The sequence below is a fragment of the Pollachius pollachius genome (assembly GCF_949987615.1).
Source record: "Pollachius pollachius genome assembly, chromosome: 3".
Lineage (NCBI taxonomy): Eukaryota > Metazoa > Chordata > Actinopteri > Gadiformes > Gadidae > Pollachius > Pollachius pollachius.
In genome coordinates, this window is record NC_136936.1 from 20,823,046 (window position 1) to 20,842,949 (window position 19,904).

At 42.6% G+C, this 19,904-nt stretch overlaps 1 protein-coding gene across 1 annotated transcript in view; it reads left to right on the forward strand.

The window, feature by feature from the left end:
- Window positions 1-19,904, forward strand: part of bcas3 (BCAS3 microtubule associated cell migration factor) — a 211,016-nt gene that overhangs the window by 13,079 nt on the left and 178,033 nt on the right. The window contains exons 7-12 of the mRNA XM_079733370.1: window positions 2,091-2,163; window positions 11,125-11,232; window positions 11,391-11,467; window positions 14,383-14,459; window positions 15,136-15,219; window positions 17,476-17,646. Coding sequence (XP_079589496.1) covers window positions 2,091-2,163; window positions 11,125-11,232; window positions 11,391-11,467; window positions 14,383-14,459; window positions 15,136-15,219; window positions 17,476-17,646 — 590 coding nt within the window. The remainder of the gene's footprint in view (window positions 1-2,090; window positions 2,164-11,124; window positions 11,233-11,390; window positions 11,468-14,382; window positions 14,460-15,135; window positions 15,220-17,475; window positions 17,647-19,904) is intronic.

A 19,904-nucleotide genomic window follows, 5' to 3' on the forward strand; every position in this document is an offset into this window, starting at 1 on the left:
TGAGAAAATTAGCTTTTTGTTCTCTATCCATGCTACGGTCCTTTTGGCAGATTTCAACAATGCACAATGACGCCATTGGAAGAGGCCCTGGAAACGGATGAAAGCAAACTACAGTAATAAGAAGCAGCAGATCACCCCGACACATGAGTGGAGTAATTCTCCCGGCAGAAAATAAAAATGAATTGTCCGACTAGAGGGGTGGACACTGATTGCAATCTGCCAGGGCGCAAACAGTGTTGCATTGTGGTGAGCTGTTAAAAGGCCCAATTGTCTCTGATGGGACCTCATGGGTGGGCGGATTTGGAAAGACCCGAAAATAGGTGTTGATTATAATAAGCCAAGGTCTGCCCTTCCAAGAAGAGGAGGAAGTAGTGGTCTCTCAAAGGGGAGTAAATCCGTTTATCCACATCCTCCCTGGGGTTTCTAACCTATGCTCTTCCGTTGTCCTGGAAATTGGGGCATTACACACACAGGGTCTTGTTTGACAACAAATGAGCATTGACACGTAACCCTAATATGCATTTTTGCCTAGTGCGCTCTAAATTCCATGGAATGCCTTTGTGTGTATATATCTTAATCGGAAAAGATGTCACCATCATTTTTCTTTACTTTTTATTTAAACGTAAACTAATAAGTCTAAGTATGGATGTAGATACTTTGTACACAAGTATTCAAATAGAATAGAAAAAATTCAAACACAAATATTCAAAATGACTCTATTAAGTGGTTCCTCTCTTTAATTTGAGTCACTGTTGTGAACAAAATATTAATATATTCTGACTTTAAATTTTTTCAATTTTAATACATGCTCATTTTTATTTATATATGCACAGTGTCTGTGTGTCATGAGTGGGTTTTGATGTCCAATGACCCCATCTTGAGTGTTAAGGGCTGGTAGAGAAGGGTATGTTTGCTACTATGCCACACCACAGGAACTCCTGCTGATTGCTGTCAAGTCCCAAATTGCAGTACTCTTAAAGGCTAAAATCAGCTTTAATTTAAGCACCCTTTATCCCTTGGATCTCGTGTTCCTTTACCAGTCTCTGTCAATGAGGACATTTGGGAAAATACGGTATCCTATTCCCTTCTAAATTTTCTCCCTTTATAATTATATTCTGTCATCATTCACAGTACCAGGCTTTGACATACTTCCTGTATTGATGTGAACGACAAAAAATGCTATTTTGGTATTCTTAATTAAACGGTGGTGTTTGTATCCCCGGTTTTGTGTGATTTCGCCCACCGGTCATTTGAGGTCAAAGCTTAACAATCAGCCCTGCCACCCTGATGGACGAAATCTGAAACTTGGTATCCAGACATTATTTGACATGCTTAACGTTTTCCCTCTCAGAGCCATAGGATTCATCAGGGCAATGCTTCTTTAACCACCAGTCCAATTATGCAGATTTAAAAAATCTTTACATGGGCACCAAGTCCACTTTAGAAGGTCCCAAGGCCTTGAAACGAGCTAGACACATAGCAGACCTGCCTCATAAAATGCCTGCCAACTTTGGTGTCAATAGCTACATAAATGATGTCACAATGTCAATATCAATAAATGCTGAGGCGAGTGCTAGGCGCCACTTTGCCCTTAGGGGGCAAATCCCTCAATAAAGTCATCAAGTCATACCATGAACTGGAATCACTCCAAATCGCTTGAGGGCACTTATCTCATCGCTCCACAGTGAGGGGCACACACAAATCGCTGAAGAAGGAGTGTCACTTGGGTCGGCAGTGCTTGTGGGATTTGAATATCTATCAAGACACTTTTTTCAAAAAGTGCTATGTGACAACAATCGTCTGTCTTTATATAGCTCGGTGTATTCATGTTAAAAATGTATCTTATGTCTAAAATAGTTATTTCTGATTCAGGGGGTGGGGGTCAATTTTCTTGGTAGATAATTTATGAAAGGGCAGCAGTTGCAATGATATCAACACACATCCTGTTGTGGAAGTGGGGCTGCCACTTGGATGTAAAAAGTTAAGGGGCCAGACAACACTCCAGATCTCACAGTCTCTTTTTATAGAAAGCTCTGCTTTGTTGGGTGCTTCTCATCCGTCTTTGTCTTCCTGCACTTCTTCCCACACAGGCCATCTGAAGACAGACAGCTTTGCAGACAAGAGGCCCCTGCTGGGCGTTTGCAAGAGCACAGGCTCCTCCGGGTAAGTACAAAGAGCAGCACAGTGCACCATAAATGATTGTCTTTGTATATACTGAATTCATGGCTGCAAATCCCTGCAGATCCATTTTGTTTTCTTCCCAAAACAACATTTTTGTAAACATATGTGTGACTTTAGCAACTCAAAGAGATATGAAGCATCTCAGAATATACTGTCCTCTTCTTCTTTAAGTACGTATTTTCTAAAGCGGTTTGGGTTTTTGTTTACACCTTCACCATCAACAGAAATGGCTGAAACTTTCTTTGAGTGAAAGCCTGGTTTAAAGGCACCCCATCACTTGAACACAAACTCTTTGCATTCACCCAGCAGTACCTTGGCCATTAGCCTGGAGCATTAGATCAGCAACTCTGATTTATAGAATCGAGTGGCAAACATTATTTTGTTTCTGTTGGGCCAAGGGCGGCGGTGGTGGGTTACTTGAACCTTCATTTCTATTCAGACAGGGCGTCTTAGAGTGACAGAGATTAAACAGATGTGCGGCCCCCCCTGGGAACAGCAAAGTGTGTGCGGACAGGAGATGTCATGTCTTGCTTTTGGTGTGGTTGGCCAATGGAACCTAAAAAAAAAAAAAAACACTCACACGGCAACCTATTATATTTCCATACTATTTTTTCCCCTCAACTCTTTCTCCACTCCCCCTTACAGTATTTCTGTCCCTCTTCCAAAGCAAGTCAACTTTTAACTTGATATTTCCTCCTGGGGAAATGAAATAAGGAAGTCCGTCTTGTGCTGGCCTTCAGCGGAGAGACCACCTTCCACACGTTCTCCATGGACAATTGCCCCCGTTTCTTACACTGCTAAGGCTGCTGCTGCCATTGCTTCTGCTCGGTCCATGTCCTCGCTGACACCGAGGCAGGCAGGTTTTTTTTTCGATTGCTTGGCCAAAAACCCAGGCGGCTCTCTGCACTAATGCCAAAAACATGTGCCGTGTTGAAAAGCAGAAACCCTGACCTCTGGCTGAATGGCACAGCCTGCCCTTAGAAGTGTTTGGTAAATAATGCTTCTTTCAAAGTCGAAGGGGAAAAAAGCTTCCGGGTGCGGCACAGTTCTTTCCACTGGGCCTGTGTTCATAAACTTACTAAGGTCCTCACACAATTTTTAGCATATAATCATTTTGAAATAACAGCTTTTGTAAACCACCAAAAAGGATGCTGTCCTGACACTTAAATGGAAAACAGATTGGAGTCTTGGCCGCCACAGCAGTGCTGGTTTAGGAGCTGGTTCAGTCAGCTCCAGGCTTAGATTACAAGATTTGCAAATTAAAGGAAAACCAGAAGGGGGGGAGGTGGGGGGATCATGTGTGCCGAAGCCCTGTACTTGTGGACTTCCAACCAGGCACACTCAAAGTAATTTTATCAATGGAAAGGATTATGCATTAAGTCCAAACAATGTGTAGATCTGGTTATTTTCCCTTCACCGGAGCAAAGTTTGTCTCTCACTCACAAAACAAGTGCCAATGGGTTGGCAGAATTAGTAAAGAATGCTGATGCCATTGTTTTCCCTGGTATGGCTTTTCTTTTAATCTGGAATGGATTTATGTTCCCTAACATTGCCTACCGCTGGTATTATTTTTCTTTCATTTATGGCCACAGGTATTACAACTCTGGGATTTATGTCCGTCCTTTCTGAAGGAATGCAAATCATATGGGCAAGGGAGAGGTGAACTGTTTGTAGGAGTTTTCGAAGCGCGCCCTCTTCGGGGTAAAAGTTCAGCGCTTGAAGAAGCACGCTTTTGTTCTCTGGCTGTATTGGATTCAAGGCAGGGAACTGTCAGTGGAGTCCCTGACATTTCCAGACGCACACCCACTAGCAGCACCACCACACCACCATCACCCTTTCCAGTTCCCCTCAAAACAGCATCTCCAGATGCTGAGAGGATGTGGTCCATCTTGTTTTCTTTTAACAAATACAGCTCTCTGTCACCATGGAGATTACTACTGGATTGGTTACCCTGGGCTTCCGGCTGTAACATGCACGAATGTCCTGAGCTGATGTCATGGTCATTGCTTTAACCTTGAGCTACTCCCACTTCTAAGGGTTACACAACCAGAGATCTCTTATCTGTTCCTTGGCAATTCCATCACTGCTGCCATGCCCGCATGTTTTATATGTATTTTTAAAAGGGATTGTGTAATAAAAAATAACGGCTACTAAGCTACAGTTACTTTAACCATTTATGGGTAAAATAAGGAACAATTCTGGCAAACACTATGGAAACACTATTTACATTAACAGTAGAACGACTTTCAGGACAATTGAGACGGCAAGCGTCAAAGATTTATTTAGACCGAGTGAGATATGAAGGATGATGTTAATAAATGTTGCATTATAGATTGTACTTGTACACTTGATATAAAACTGTTTCCACTTTTGCAGAGCGGATGCATCCTACCCTTTGCTATGTATTCAAGGGAAAGTTGAGAATAGAGAGATGCTGGATTAAGGGGATTGCAGATGTCCTGTTTTTAATCCTAGGCATTCCCGTCACAATATGATCTGTTGTCTTTAACGCCACCACAATCCATCTCTCAAAGACGCAAGGACAAACAACATTTTGGTAATAATGTAATGATTTAAATATGGCTTTATTTCTCCTGAAATGTGTCTCAAGTGGAGGCATGTTGGACATTATTATGAGTACAGTGGCAACAATACTATACTACAAACATCACAAGAGTTTGAACTGGACTTCCCGCTCTTTGAAGTAGGCTTGTCTTCAATTTGTGGGCGAGAATGTCATGTTCTTTTTTCAAAATTGGGCTTGGGCTAATCATGGCAATGTCCTTTTGTCATGCTCCCCAGTAGAAAACGGTACTAGCTGAAGTCTCACAACTTCTTATTTGTCGGCCTCATTGCACACACTCAAAGACACACATATTCACACATGGATACATAAATGTTTATTTTGTTATGCATGTCTTTGTTTTGCGGCCGTAAAAATTGTACACTGCCATGTATGTTTTTTCTGTTGAAATATATTGTCAGATTAGACCCAGCACTATTGCAAGTGGGATACAAACACATTTCTAGGAGCTCAGTGATTTGTAACGATTCTTCTGGTCTCAATGCATGCATGAATGATTACCATAAGGCAATTTTGTTTTCATTTTCTGTGAAAACATTTCCATTTTCTGTTTTCTGTATTTTTCTGGCGAGATACAATTTATTGAGGATAAAGTAAGGCAAATCAATAAAGTAGGAGCAGCTCTCTAAAAGTCTCAAACATCAAAGACATGTTGCACAGCAGTGCGACATGGAGAGGGAGGAAGAAGTAAGGGACGTTTGGCCATTCATCAACATGCGTGATGGCAAAAATGCTTCTGCTATTGAGCATGCAGCTGTCCGAGTCCGAGATTCCTTGTCCTCCTGGGTCCCTAAGAGAGTCCACAGGTCTCGTATGCCCCTTTAGATCTCGCCGCTGGCCCTTTGATGCCGATGGGACGGACCCGTATAACTCATGCTCTCTCAGGATAGGAAGAGCAGCACCCTTCACATCTGCCTTTTTGAACAGTCAGAAAGCACTTTTCCATGGTAATGATAAGTGGGTTATTAACTTGGTGACGTTCTAGACAACGTTGACGTATAAAGATGTATGTTGTTCATCGTTATAATTCTTTATCGGCCCATCATAGTGGTTCTGTATATCTTTAATTGATCTCTAGCTGATACAAAATCTTCCTGCAGCATGGACTACCTTTAATAATCGTCTATCAACTTTAAGGCTTGTGTTGTCTATTGGATATTACATTTTATTATTATTATCAATATGATTATTATTTTCACTGAGCATTGTTGAGATATGGTATCGTAACTTGCTAGTTTGAAAGCTTAACAGTTATATCTCCCATGAACAGCTGTTTCTTGTGTTAAGTGCTTCCACTTAACTTGAACAGAAAATTGGATCTATTGCAAGCTATACTTTAGGTAATGAATATTAATATCCACTTCACTGCTGTCAAAGGAACTAAGCGAGCATTGGATTGGTGCACTGCCTAGGCATAAATCACTCAGGAGTGGGTTCTCTGTTGTGCTTTTGTTATCGGGGAAGTTGTAAGAACTCAGTTTGCTTGTCTTTTTATCCTTTTATACGTTATCTGTATAACCATTTACATTTGGTCATTTAGTACGCGTTCTTATCCGAAATGACGACTTACCGGTGAGGCTGTTCCCAATCAAGCCAATTAATAGCAGGTCTATAAAACAACTGGACATATTTCACTTAACAAAGGGCAGAATAAGAAAAGAGTTCAACAATATCCGTCGCCACTATGTTATTACCTAGGTTGGTGGAGTTAGACATTCTTAATGCATAAACGCCAAGAAAATGAGTTTATGTGTGCATACATGGTGCACGAGGCAATGTGTTTTCAATATGAAAGGTAGGGCACCCAAATAGGAAAGGGACATTTTCTGCAGGCTGCCCTGTAGACATGGAGCTGTGGTTGAACTTTTTACCCTTATTACTTTGCTGCTAATGCCCACGGCATGCCAGAATGACTCTGACCCCCTCCAGGCCCCCAGCGTCCTCTGATGTGGCGGGGGCTTGTTGTACATGGCGTGCTGCTGGGCCAGAGTGGATGAGGTGACAATATAGGGCGAGGTCGATCTGTGGTGGTTGTTCTCTGCTTCCATTTCACTTTAAAGAGCTTAATGTAAATGTTACCACCCTCACGTATTGATGCATATGTTGAGTTATAATATGAAATATTTTTCTAGCACTCCACTTCAATACCAGCTACAATGACCTCATTTGTGGTGGCTTCCCTTGTTTGCGTTGTTAATATAGTGGAAAGGTTGATGGTTTTACATCTTTACTTGCTGCACAAACAGTTACCTGTTATGTGAACATCTTTATTTCCTCTTACCTAGTCATTATTATATCAGAAAAGGACTGCAATCAACAAATTGTTGATCGTTGAACGCAAGCCTATTAGTTAGGGGACATTGTCTCTACATTTTGTCGTACATGTTCATTAACTGAAGGCTTGTTAATGTGATCGTTTTAAAATACTGGACAACGTTTAAAGTTGCAACCCAAATTGCATTAAAAGTTGAGACCTGACCAGCCCGGCGTATATTATCCCCAGTATCAGGATCTCTTCATTTCCAGTTTTTTTTCCATTTGGGGAAGGAGGAGCTAAAATCTGGGTGAACAAGGCATCTGAAAACTCCATCTACTTGCGTGAATCAGTTCCTCTTCTTAATGAAATAGGAAATAAGGCATAATGTTGCCCTTCAGTTTTTGTTTTCATGCCCAGGCTCTATGTCGGCTCCCCCCAGATTCTACTCTAACAAAGTAGGACTACTGGATCTGTGATAAAGGTGAAGCTGAACCTTGCCCTTTGCGTTTCCACACCACGTCATTGTGGCTGGTATTCGGCAGGTTATAACGCTGGCCGAGTTGAAAACGTGAATATGTTCCTTCCTTGCAAATTAATCCATTTTCCTGCTTTTTTACAATTTTCTACCAACAGCTTATATGACCTCATTCATGTGCTGTTTAGATTGATTCATGATAAATAAAATGCATTAGAACTAAATGCAGTCACACAGGGGAAATTACCCAAAGGGGGAAAAGACCCATGGCATGTGTTGGGATGCAAGGCTTTGCCTTTGGAGAAACTAACATAACACATGTTGAGAATTTCATCGAGATGGAATCAACCAGATTTAAGTGATGTTAATGGGATGGTAACTAAGGATGGGGCATCCATAAAAGGCCTTAATGACCGTTGTAAATGGTGTCCAGTGGGTGATGGATTAAGCAGGTTAGCAAGCTGGTCCTTTACAGCATTGAAACTCGTAATTAGCATTGTAATTTAGGAGTAAGGTCTGTTGGGAAATTTAAGTAAGCAGAGTCATTCAATTAAGGCTTCTCCTGTAAGTCAGAGCTTGTTCCATTTGGCTTTGCTCATATTTACCTCGGCATCTTGAAGTTAGTTTGGTTTTCTAATATTTTGTTCAATTAAGGTAACTTTCTCTTGGTCACTGTCGCTTTGTGTCTCTAAGAGCCACCCCATTTCGTTTCTGTAATTTGGGAATTTTATTGCCTCTTGTCCGACTAGCGGAAGTAAATGAGCCAAACCCCCAGTGTTCCTCTCTCTCCTTTTGCATCCTCTCAGGCTGAAGGGCCAGTTTGAGTAATAGTAATTGACACATTGATCTAATAGGGCCACCGTAATAGGCCTGTTACAGAGCTGGGGAATGGCGCGCAGCGTCACCTTAGCATGTGCAGGGACTGACATCCCGCCATGATCCATAATGGTAATTGTGATTTACCCTTGCTTTCAACCTATGCCTCCGCGTCCCCACCATCAGGAAATCTTATTAGAGCTGACCCTGCATTGCCTCCATTAGAACTGGGTCATTTGTTAAAATACTTCGAAAGCAAAACAATTGAACCCTCTACCATTCTCATTCTATAATAGTGGGTTATCATTGTCGTGTGAATCAATTCCCGGGGCCCATTCGTCGGGATAAAGCATCGAATTGGATTGATCCGACTCTGATAATGCTGGAATCAATGGCGCAGCCGCCTGAAAGTGAGTTATCGTCAAGTGAAATGTTCATATCAATCTTAATTCTGGTATTTGGAGTGGTAATGGTAGCCGTGCCCCAAGAAACAGCGCTACATATGTGTGTCATGTGCTCATTGTGTGAGGTCTTCTAAAACGTTGACTGAGACGAGAACCACCAGGCTGGCCTCCCCCCATGGAAAACTGAATCTGGTCTGTTCCAGGGTTTCTTAATGTGGCACCTCTTTTATCTCCTCCAGTCACTATGCAAGGACCAAAGCGAGGAATATACTAGCACTGACACGCGAGTGGCGTCACAGACGCAGACGCACAGATACACAGACGTGGCCGGGACTATGTTTTATTCCTCCGACTGGGCTGTGAGATCTGAGGGTTCCCGTGGCGCCGCAGTGGCAGCAAGAACTGTCCAATTGCTGTCGCCCTGCAGCCGCCTGTCGCTCCCTTCTGTTGTCTGTGTACATACAAACACATGCAAGCTCCCTCTGTGTTTGGGAGTTTAGCCTGGCCCCCTTCTTCTGCTGTGGGGCTGCCGAAGCATTTGTATTCCTCTTGCGACCTGCTTTACCGCTTGAAGACCATGTGACTTATAAACGTTGGCTCTTTGATGTTGCCACACTTGTGTCAGTAATGCGTGAACTGGAATGGTGCATAGTGATTGTGCGAGGCTTCTTCCCGGACACGTGGAGCCAGCTCGGTGTCTGCGGTGTCTGCCTGGGCTCACAATCACACGTTTGATTACATGCACACATCAACACACTCTTCACACTTTTCTAATTTTCTCCCTTACTGTTGGCTAGTAAGGGAAGCTAATTCAAAGCTAATTCCTAAAAATAACCTCAAATAACAGCAGTGATGTTGTTGGACATTTACTATTCTGAAGCGTCAAAGTTTTAGAAAAGCGCTATACAAGTCTAATTTATTATAATGGGAACCAAGTCATGGATTTAAAAAGGTTTCTTGTATTTGGCTTTGAATAAGGTTATATAGTGGCAAAGGATGAAGCACCCGCTGCCATTTTTTTGTCGGTTAATATTCATGGACAGCTTTCCCTGGGCTGCTGCATAATGCTGTTGTGGTATGTTGTAATAAATAGTAAGAAATAAAAACGCTTTTGTTATTTTTGCTCACCTTCTTTAGTTCACCTATTGCATATGCTTGTGTGATCTCGATTGAGATCAAGATTTGCTCTTTTGCATAATGAATGAATGCCTGCACTGATAGGGGCAGGCAGATTGGACATTGGCGCGCGTCTCCATCCACAGGACCCGACTTCTGCTTCCACCGGGATATTGGACATGACTGAGCTCAACTATGTCTTGTGATGAACCGTTGATTATGAGCCTGTGATTTGAATAACGTTCAGATCCCAGTGACTTGGCCAAAGCAACTCGCCTTAGCTTAACCTCATTAGTCTCTAATGGTGTCTGGCTGAGGCGGCCGTCTACAGGGAGGGGATTTCCTCATTGATCAAGTCATTCATTCCACTACTGACTCTTCATTATATGACCTTGACCAAAGCAGTATTATGTATGTTAAAATGACCTGTCCCACGTTGTTCTTTCATTACTAAATGTTGGCCACATGATGCTCCGTACTTACGATTTCGTATGAAAGTGACATCTGCTGAATGCCTTAATAAAAAATAAAATAGTGCTAGGCTTGATGAGATATAGCTGTATCCATAAACCAGAAGATAAGATAAGACTGCATAGTATTTCAGCTGTCAAATTAAACAATGAAACATTGTAAACTTTGCCCCAGTGATTGAAGAAGAAGAAAATAAGAAAAAAAGAGGGAGGGGCATTGGGAGGATATATGTTCAAATTCTTTCCTACCAGTCAATGCCATTGTTTTTATGCCCCCCTCTTTTTACCCCTCACCCCTAAACACACACCCGCCCCACGTAAGCCACTTCACCCTTGTGTTGATGGAAAGGCGCTCAGTATATGCGTGTGTGTGTGGGTTACATGACAAAGCATTTCCCGTTTCACCCTACACTCTGTAGACCCTGTGATTGGAGGTCAGGCCAGAAACAAATACGAAGGGAATTCTCCAAGGGACGAGTGCACCGTTAAACTGTGAAGAGGCCGATTTAGAGTAGGCCGTAGCAAGTCTGTTGAATAGTCTGTTGAATGTGTGATTCATTCGCCAGAGGTTTCATGCTCTGTCCTTGTACAGTAATGAAAGGCTCTTTGTCTATGTTGATTACCCTTGTGTGTGTGTGTGTGTGTGTGTGTGTGTGTGTGTGTTTGTGTGTGTGTTTTGCACTATTCCAGGGGTCAAATCCTACCAAAGTGTCAGTGTTATCGTCCACACAGACACACACACACACCCATAACTTCACCATAATAGCCACTATGCATAACCTGTTACCGTTAGGGAGTGTTAACACATTCTCTCTTTTCAGGACAAGCCCCCCGTACTGCTGTGCAGACCTTTATTCTCTACGGAGCGGGGAGATGGTGAAATCTATTCAGTTCAAGACGCCCATCTATGACTTGCACTGCAACAAACAGTATGTTTCTCCTTGTTCACTTAATCACTGCTTTTCATTTTGATTGACAAGGAAAACAAAAATGGAACCAATACTAAGTATGGAAAAATTGATTGCCATGCTTCAATAATTGTTTTTGTCACAAGTCTAAATATATGCATATCTTTTGGTTCATACAGGATTCTTGTGGTAAGCCTACAAGAGAAGATTGCAGCTTTTGACAGCTGCACTTTCACAAAGAGGTTCTTTGTCACAAGTAAGAACAGAATATAATGTATTTTCTTATTAATCGACCAAATTATTTATTAATTTCAAGCTCAACCAAACAACCAGAACAGAAATTGGGTTAATTCAACAAACCACCAGGCCTGCTCTGTCTGGGATACATTTATGCAGCTTTTTACAAAGCTGCATATTGTGCTATTCTCTTGCTACTGTAGCACAAGTTAGAACATAAACACACATAAACACACACACATACATACATACATACATACATACATACATACATACATACATACATACTGTACATACATACTGTACATACATGCATACATACCCAGTAACCCACGTGTGTGTGTGTGTGTGTGTGTGTGTGTGTGTGTGTGTGTGTGTGTGTGTGTGTGTGTGTGTGTGTGTGTGTGTGTGTGTGTGTGTGTGTGTGTGTGTGTGTGCAGATCCCAAATGTGTTGTAGTGGTCACGAGCCTGTAGCAAGGTTGTGGAAAAAAACGAATAAAAAAAGACCAGACTTATCGCATTGCCATTGCTGTCCACTTAAGTCATTGGCTGAAGTAAACTACCATTACTTGGTAGCTTTAATGTGTCTCCTGTTTGTCTGCCTGTCTTCCATATCAGTGTCTGGACCACAGGAAACCAAACATGCTCAATAGTTATTAATCGTTGCTGAAGGCCAAGGCCTCCTACTCATGGAGTTGTTTGGTCTTTTCGGGCGGTAAGGGGCGTAAACAAAAGGGGCTCTGTAATGTATGCTGCCGGATCTGGACGAGCCCTAATCCCTATTGTGCGGCAGGCCTGCTCTCTGGGGACACCACAGTGGACATGTGTCTTATGAGCACTTTGGCTTCACCCTCTATGTATATTCTCCTTTAAACCAGAGGGCTCATCACATTGGCTTTGCTCTCTTTCCTGGTGGCACTTTTTTTTTAATACAGTTTTAAGGGGTAGAAGTTGAGGTTTGTTTGATATTAATAATCTGTATTGCATTACAACGAGTAAAACTAAGACAGCTTTAGTTTTTTTTTTTCACTCCCGTTTTGAGTAAGTTAATTTCCTAGATATGTTACCCCATGGCATGGCATGTATTTTTATTATAATTTTGAAAGTTTAATTTTTAAGTTTACATTTAATTTATTGAAAAAGACGTTGAGCGTTTTTCTTATGCTTTTTTATTGCATGATTAAAAACCAACCATCAAAAAATCTCAGAAATAATGTAGAATTAATGTCATAGTTAATCAAAAAATGGTATTTTTAATGTCCAGTTCTCAATCTGTCACATTATTATTTTAAAGGGTTTAACCATACCATTGAAAAATTCCTCCCATGGTAACTATTATTATCGCAATGATTTATTTGAGCTTTGTCAAGAATAATTTATCACTTTGATACATTATTTGTTTATCTTATATTTCTTATTTTATCTTGAGTTTTGAAGGTTTATAGAGTGAGATAGAAGCATGAGGATCAAACCATGAAAGTTATGAAGCCATTGTTTGAAGTTGAACAATTTATCCCTTAACATGGTGCAAATTTCACCAGGTCACCAAGGCGACCCTAAATTCTCATCTATGCAATAGACTCTTAAAAGCAGACCCATCTCTTATAGTGTTCTTCATAGCTCTGGCTTTTCCTTACTTGGCTCTCGTTCTCATTTGGCCCTGTCGGACTCACCTGACCATTCAATGAAAAAACCTCCATCGTCTTGTTTCTGCCTTTGCCACTTTCAGGGCTTGAACCCTGAATGGGTTCTACACATGTTATCTCGCGGCCTGGTGTTCCCTTTGGCCTTGAAGAGGCACAAAGGGCTTCTCTGGAGTTAGCGGCAGGCCTTGTGGCTTACCTCAATCCCCATCCCAGCCTCACAGGCCCCCCAGCCCCTCAGCCCTCCACCCAGCGCCGCACACTAAATGACTGTCTCCGTCTCATCTGCTCCCCGAGAACTACGTTATTGTCGAGCATTCCCTCGCTCCCAGCCCCTCTGCCTCCATGCACTCACTGTCCATGTTTTTGTACGTCTGTGTGCAACTGTGTGAGTGTGTGTGTGTGTGTGAGTGAGTGAGTGTGTTTGTGTGTGTGTGTGGTTTGGCGGTGCACATGTATCGCACATTGTGTGGCGTGGTTTTCTGGGTGCAGTTACATAGATCCGTGTTCTTTACAAGTAACGCTGGCAAGGGAGGCTTCAGTCTTTGACTTCAGTGCATTTATAGCAATTCATGAGCAGATCACTCATGTGTCCGTGTCTAAACACTCAAGCACATGTTTGCATATTTTGCTTCAATCCTTCGTGAGGTCCTCATGTGACAAGCACCCACTAAAACTTTGTCTGTATGTTATTAGTCACTGCAATAAGATATTTCTTCATCTATGTCAAATGATTTTTGCTTTAAAAAAAAAAGAAAAAAAAGTTTGCTTTGGGGTGTCTGTGTGCGACTGTCTGTCTATCTATCTATCTGTGTGTGTGTGTGTGTGTGTGTGTGTGTGTGTGTGTGTGTGTCTGTCTGTGTGTGACCCCTTTGGGATTGGTGTGTAAGCTAATCAATCAAGCCAAGGATCCAACTTCACTTTATTGAGTGCCACAGTCTCCATCATGCCATAAACACACACACACACACACACACACACACACACACACACACACACACACACACACACACACACACACACACACACACACACACACACACACCTCATTATATTCCCATTCCCATCTTTTCCATCGGGAATCCTTAGAAACACTTTAATGGTATAAGGGAGACAAAACTCTCTAGGGAAAAGTCTGTTCCCATTACAGCACAGGGTAGGAATTATCATTACAAAGGAGTAAATATTTTTTGTTTAATAATTTATCTTATTATCTACTTTTGCTTGGTAAGGTTTTTCTTTTTTTAGGTTTGATTGATGCTTCTGATCACTTTAATTCATGCTTTTCAGGCTGCTTTCCCTGCCCGGGTCCAAATCTTAATCCTATTGCTTTGGGAAGTCGGTGGCTAGCCTATGCTGAGAATAAGGTAGCGCATGCACACACACAGCACTATTTGCAGGTACAACATTTGACCGTTTAACACTGGCATAGGCTATTATTTACAATGCTTTTCGTTGTCTCCTATGGTGGAAACAAAAATATTCAGCTACACACAAATCAGTGGGCCTCAGGCGCAATCGACACTGTGTCACCTGATTCGGCAATCGATTGAACATTTTTGGAGATCTTCGAGATTACCACTTTAATCACCAGGTCACCAGTCACCAGGTTCAAATTAAAATGTTATATACAATTGATGATGAGCCATAATACTACAAAGCAGGGTTTATGTGCGTAGCTCATTTATAGCAACTAGGTCGTGAACCATTTAGTGTTGCCAGCCACAGTTTAATAACGGCTGGTTGAAGAGCTCTATTACTCCCACTCTAATGTTTCTGTTTGTTTTCTGACTAGATTGGCAGATGGATAGATATCTGCGATTTGAAAGAATCGTCATATCGTCAGACTGAACAAGTGTTTAACTGACACTGCACACAAAATTAAAAGGAGGCATACCAGCTTCGGTCCCTCTGGTTTCCTAATGTCCTTTTGAACCCATTCTTCACAGCCAACGTATTTCAATAAAAGATGGTTGCTCTGAAATGCTCTACTTCATGTTCACTAAATTTCCATTTGTTTGGCTGCTTTTCTTTTTGTTCCAGTTGATCCGTTGTCATCAGTCTCGTGGCGGTGCTTGCGGTGACAATGCCCAGTCCTACACAGCCACCGTTATTAACGCTGCCAAAGTAAGTTTCAATAAAACCGCGCACGCACACACGTACACATACAAATACACACACATTGCCCTTCTTTTGGACTCCTCAGTAGCCATAGATACCGCAGTACATCATAAAGCTCATTCCACCTCCGCCTAGCTACATCTGCAAATGTGATGACATTGGATCCACTCTGGCTCTCCAGGTGACTGGGACATGCTTTATGAGACACTTCATCACACCCGGCTGTCTCTCGCTTCCCACCACAATGCCAACTCGCTCCAAAAGGCCCTTTATTACATGGCTCTCTGCAGGGGAATGACGCTAAGCTACCTCACTGCAGGCTAGCGGTCCGCTTGGATAGCACGTCAAACTGTATTTCTGCCACTCTCTGTAGCTCCTTGCTAGGGTCCATGCTAGCCAGTCACATTGCTCATAGGGTTCTCGTTGCCTCTGGTCTTCATTCGGTCCCAAAGGGGGGGGAAGGCCTAATTGGTTTACAAAGACTTTGCTTATCCCCTTCTCCTTTGCTTAATGAGCACTAACAGCTAGCGCTGTAAGAGCGGGTATACACCAGTGCTTTGTAGAGAGGGGTGGACAACAGAGGGGGGGCACTGATCTGCAGACAGTCAGTCTGCAGTTCGACCACTCCTCATTTAGTACCATATATCTCAATATGGATGACAAGGTATCTCCCTCTGGCCTGTGGCGCGACACGCCAGCTTTTAGTGCTGATGTCAAGAGACATCGGGGAGAGGGTGGGTGGGGGGATGGGTGTCTGTGTGTGTGTGTGTCTGTGTTGGTCAGATAGGGGGTGGGTGAAAAAACAATTATCTGAGAAAACAATTATGTCGTGAGCCTTTTCTTGAATTGCACACTGAATGTGTTTATTATGCTTGAGCTGCATGCACCACACATATCCGTTACAGCCTTGATCAATACAAATTTTAGGGACATTGAGCATGTCTACATAATCGAATCAAGTGTGTATGTACGTGCGTATGTGTGCATACATGTTTTTTCATGTGGGTGCTTGTGAATGCAAGAGAGAAAGTTTGTTAGTCATCAGACTTAACCTCCTTTGAGCTCAACCCCTCCTCCCCGAGCAGATCAATAGGCCATGTTTGAGCTAGCACTAAGGACTCCACAACTGCAGTGATTAGAAAACACATTAGTGTTGATCAATTAGGAGGCAAACGCCTTGCTTAATAATTGATGGTGGATCTAGCAATTTATACTCACACACACACACGGAGGAAGCAGACACTGTTAGTGTGCATGGACAAGTGGCAAAGAGAGACAGTGGGTGATCCATAGACCCAACAAACGCCAGGCGCCACACTGTATTGACAGGACCGCCGAGCCTGAATGCCTGATTACACTCTCGGGGGGCCCTTTGCCTCTGACACGCACACACACACACACACACACACACACACACACACACACACACACACACACACACACACACACACACACACACACACACACACACACACACACACACACACACACACACACACACACACACACACACACAGCCAACCAACTCTCACACATAAGGGCACAAAGAAGTCCATTAGGCAAAGACAGTGTAGAAGGTGAGATAGACTCTACTTAAGCAGCACTATCCATTTCGCCCAGTTGAGCCACAGAGGTGTGTTTGAGCCAGACACCCTGGCTGGGCCCTAAGAGGACACAGAGGATACGCACACCCTCAGGCGCGCACACACACACACACATACACTCACACACACACACACACACACACACACACACACACACACACACAGTGGGAGGAACAAACATTGAGACAATCTTTTTTCCCCAACCAACGGTTGATTTTAGTTCCTTTAGTTATATTGAGCAAGGCAGTATACAGTAAGACATTGTATATATGCATATTATAGTATAGATTGTTATATCAATGGAATATTGGTCTGTTAAACTCATTTGATAATTATATATTCATTTTCAACATGCCATAAAATGTGCAAATGTGATACAAATTTGTATCACAACTTGTTTAACCACATGTTTTTCAAGTGGTTAATATTTCAATACTATTCCCCATCACCAAAGGAATTATTGGATGAGGCTGATTTGAATTGATTTTCATTCCCCAATATAACGTGGAAAAATCTCTTACCAGCTGTTAACGCATTGACTGCGCATACCCCCGAACTCTCCTCATAGCAGGGGTCAAAACAACCAAACAAGTGGACCAGCGTATAATAACACCACATGCCAAACGCTCTTCTCACCGTTCACCGCTGCTTGCTTCAGACTCTAAAGACGGGCCTGACCATGGTGGGCAAGGTGGTGACCCAGCTAGCCGGCACCGTCCCCGCCGGCACCCCGGACGAAGAGGGCGTCCCGCACAGCAGCGGCCGCCGCAGTCCCAACAACCCTGGGGTGGTCACCATCATCGACACGCTGAACGTGGGCGAAGGCCAGGTCAGTGGCGCCCCCCTGTCCCTTCATGTTACCTTGGATTTTTCAGAAACGTAAAAGTCAATTCATACCAGTGCAACATGAAAATTCGGCACACAAGTCATCCTCGGTTTGTGCTTTGTGAATCATTCATATTTATTGTTAAACGTTTAATTATGATTGTGAAATTTAACTGCATAAAAATGATAGATTGGGTGCATCCAACACGGGAGAGAGGAGTGAACAGACGGAGTTCACAGGCTCATTCAGATCTGCACCTGTGCCATGGCAACCTCATCTATAGCAACACCAATTTAACTATACTGCAGCCACATCACCTATAGAGGGATTATCAGTCGACGTCACTCTACGTCACTCCCCACTCTACGCGCATGTCGGCAGAAAGAGACGAGAGCGTCAAGAGCCGTAATCATGTCTTGTTGTGCGGTTGGTTGCACAAACCCTTTTAATAAGACTGATTATCACATTTATTCTACTTCCTGCTTGCCAACATAATAAAACAATTCAAATACTTTAATAATTATGCTTTTTCTTATTCGTATTGCATGCTTATTCAATGTATACTCTGTTTGAGTTCATCTCCCTCAAAAAGTAGTCACCTTTAATTACGAGCGATCAAACATGTATTTGACACCTCGGTCACTTGCCAAGGAAAATAAATTAAGATCATTCATTTATTTTTTTCATGCGTTTTACAATCCAAATATACAGTTTTTCAGATAAATAGGACGGACCGTAGCTACGACTTGGCAGCGGGAGGTATTCTAGTCCGCTGAGCTATGAGCCAGAGAGCTAACGTTATGGATTGTACATATGTATAATTCGAAATTCGTCCCAGACTTTATACCACAGATAGGTCTATAGCATCTAACCGCGTTTTCTGATTACAGTTTAATGTAACAGTAAATTTACATTTACATTTACATTTACATTTAGGGTATTTAGCAGACACTTTTATCCAAAGCGACTTACAATAAATAAATAAATTAACTAAGTAACTGCAAATTAACCACACAAAGATAACCATGGCAACCGGTCAAACAAATTTTCTTTTTGCCATCATTCTGCGCGCGCGTCCGCCGTGTTGATGAACAAATAACCCCTATACCACAGGGATACCCCTATACCAAAGGGATTCCCCTATACCCCAGAGATTCCCCTGTACCACAGGGATACCCCTGTACCCCAGGGATTCCCCTATACCCCAGGGATTCCCCTATACCATGGGGATACCCCTGTACCCCAGGGATTCCCCTATACCAAGGGGATACCCCTATGCCACGCGTGATACCCCTATACCCCTGGGGATCCCCCTATACCACAGGAATCTCCCTATACCAAAGGGATACCCTATACCACAGGGATTCCCCTATACCACGGGGATACCCCTCTACCATGGGGGATACTCCTCTAACACGGGGGATACCCCTTTACCACGGGGGATACCCCTATACCACACAGTTTCACCTATAACACAGGGATACCCCTATACCAAGGCCACTCCACCTATACCAAGACCACTCCACCTCTACTAAGAAGGTAGAACAGCATTTCTCCAACTGTGGGTCGGGAACCCACAGTTGGAGTTGGTTTGGGATGGGGGAGATCATGACCTGACGATGCACAGAACGCTCTGAAACCATTAGAACTGGTGGCCCTTTCATTTCTGCAACTGGGTCCCGGAAACACTGAAATTGTCTTCTGAGTCCCGAGATAAAAACATTTAGGAACCCTTGTTCTGAAGAAATACATCTTCCTTGCCGTGGAGGAAAACTAAGAAACCACTGCAAATATTTAAAGACTTTCAGATAACTGGTTTACATTAGAACACAACTTATTGTCTTCAACCTATATTTCAATAAGCCTGACCATCCATGGTTGGGATTGGGCGGGGCCACCAATACGATCAGGCACACAACAGCCTGTAGATGATTCATATAAAAAATTCAATGCACTTTTATCTCCAATTGCCCTGAATAACTATTTTTTTTGACTCTGCCAATACTTTAAAGGTGCTATAAGGCAATTTTGTAATCCTTATGAGATGTAATAACAATAATAATAGTAATACAGCTGTAATAGGAAACTGGAGTTCTTTGTAATAGCTATATGTGATGCTCTTTCAGCCTTGTGGAAACCTATGTGTTGGCTTCAGGAGCGATAGATCAAAATGATGTGAAAATGTCTTCGTGGTTAAGCCCTAGCTTTCCCTATGGTCATCTTCTTTTACAATTGCTTTTAGATTGTAGAGAAGGCCGAAT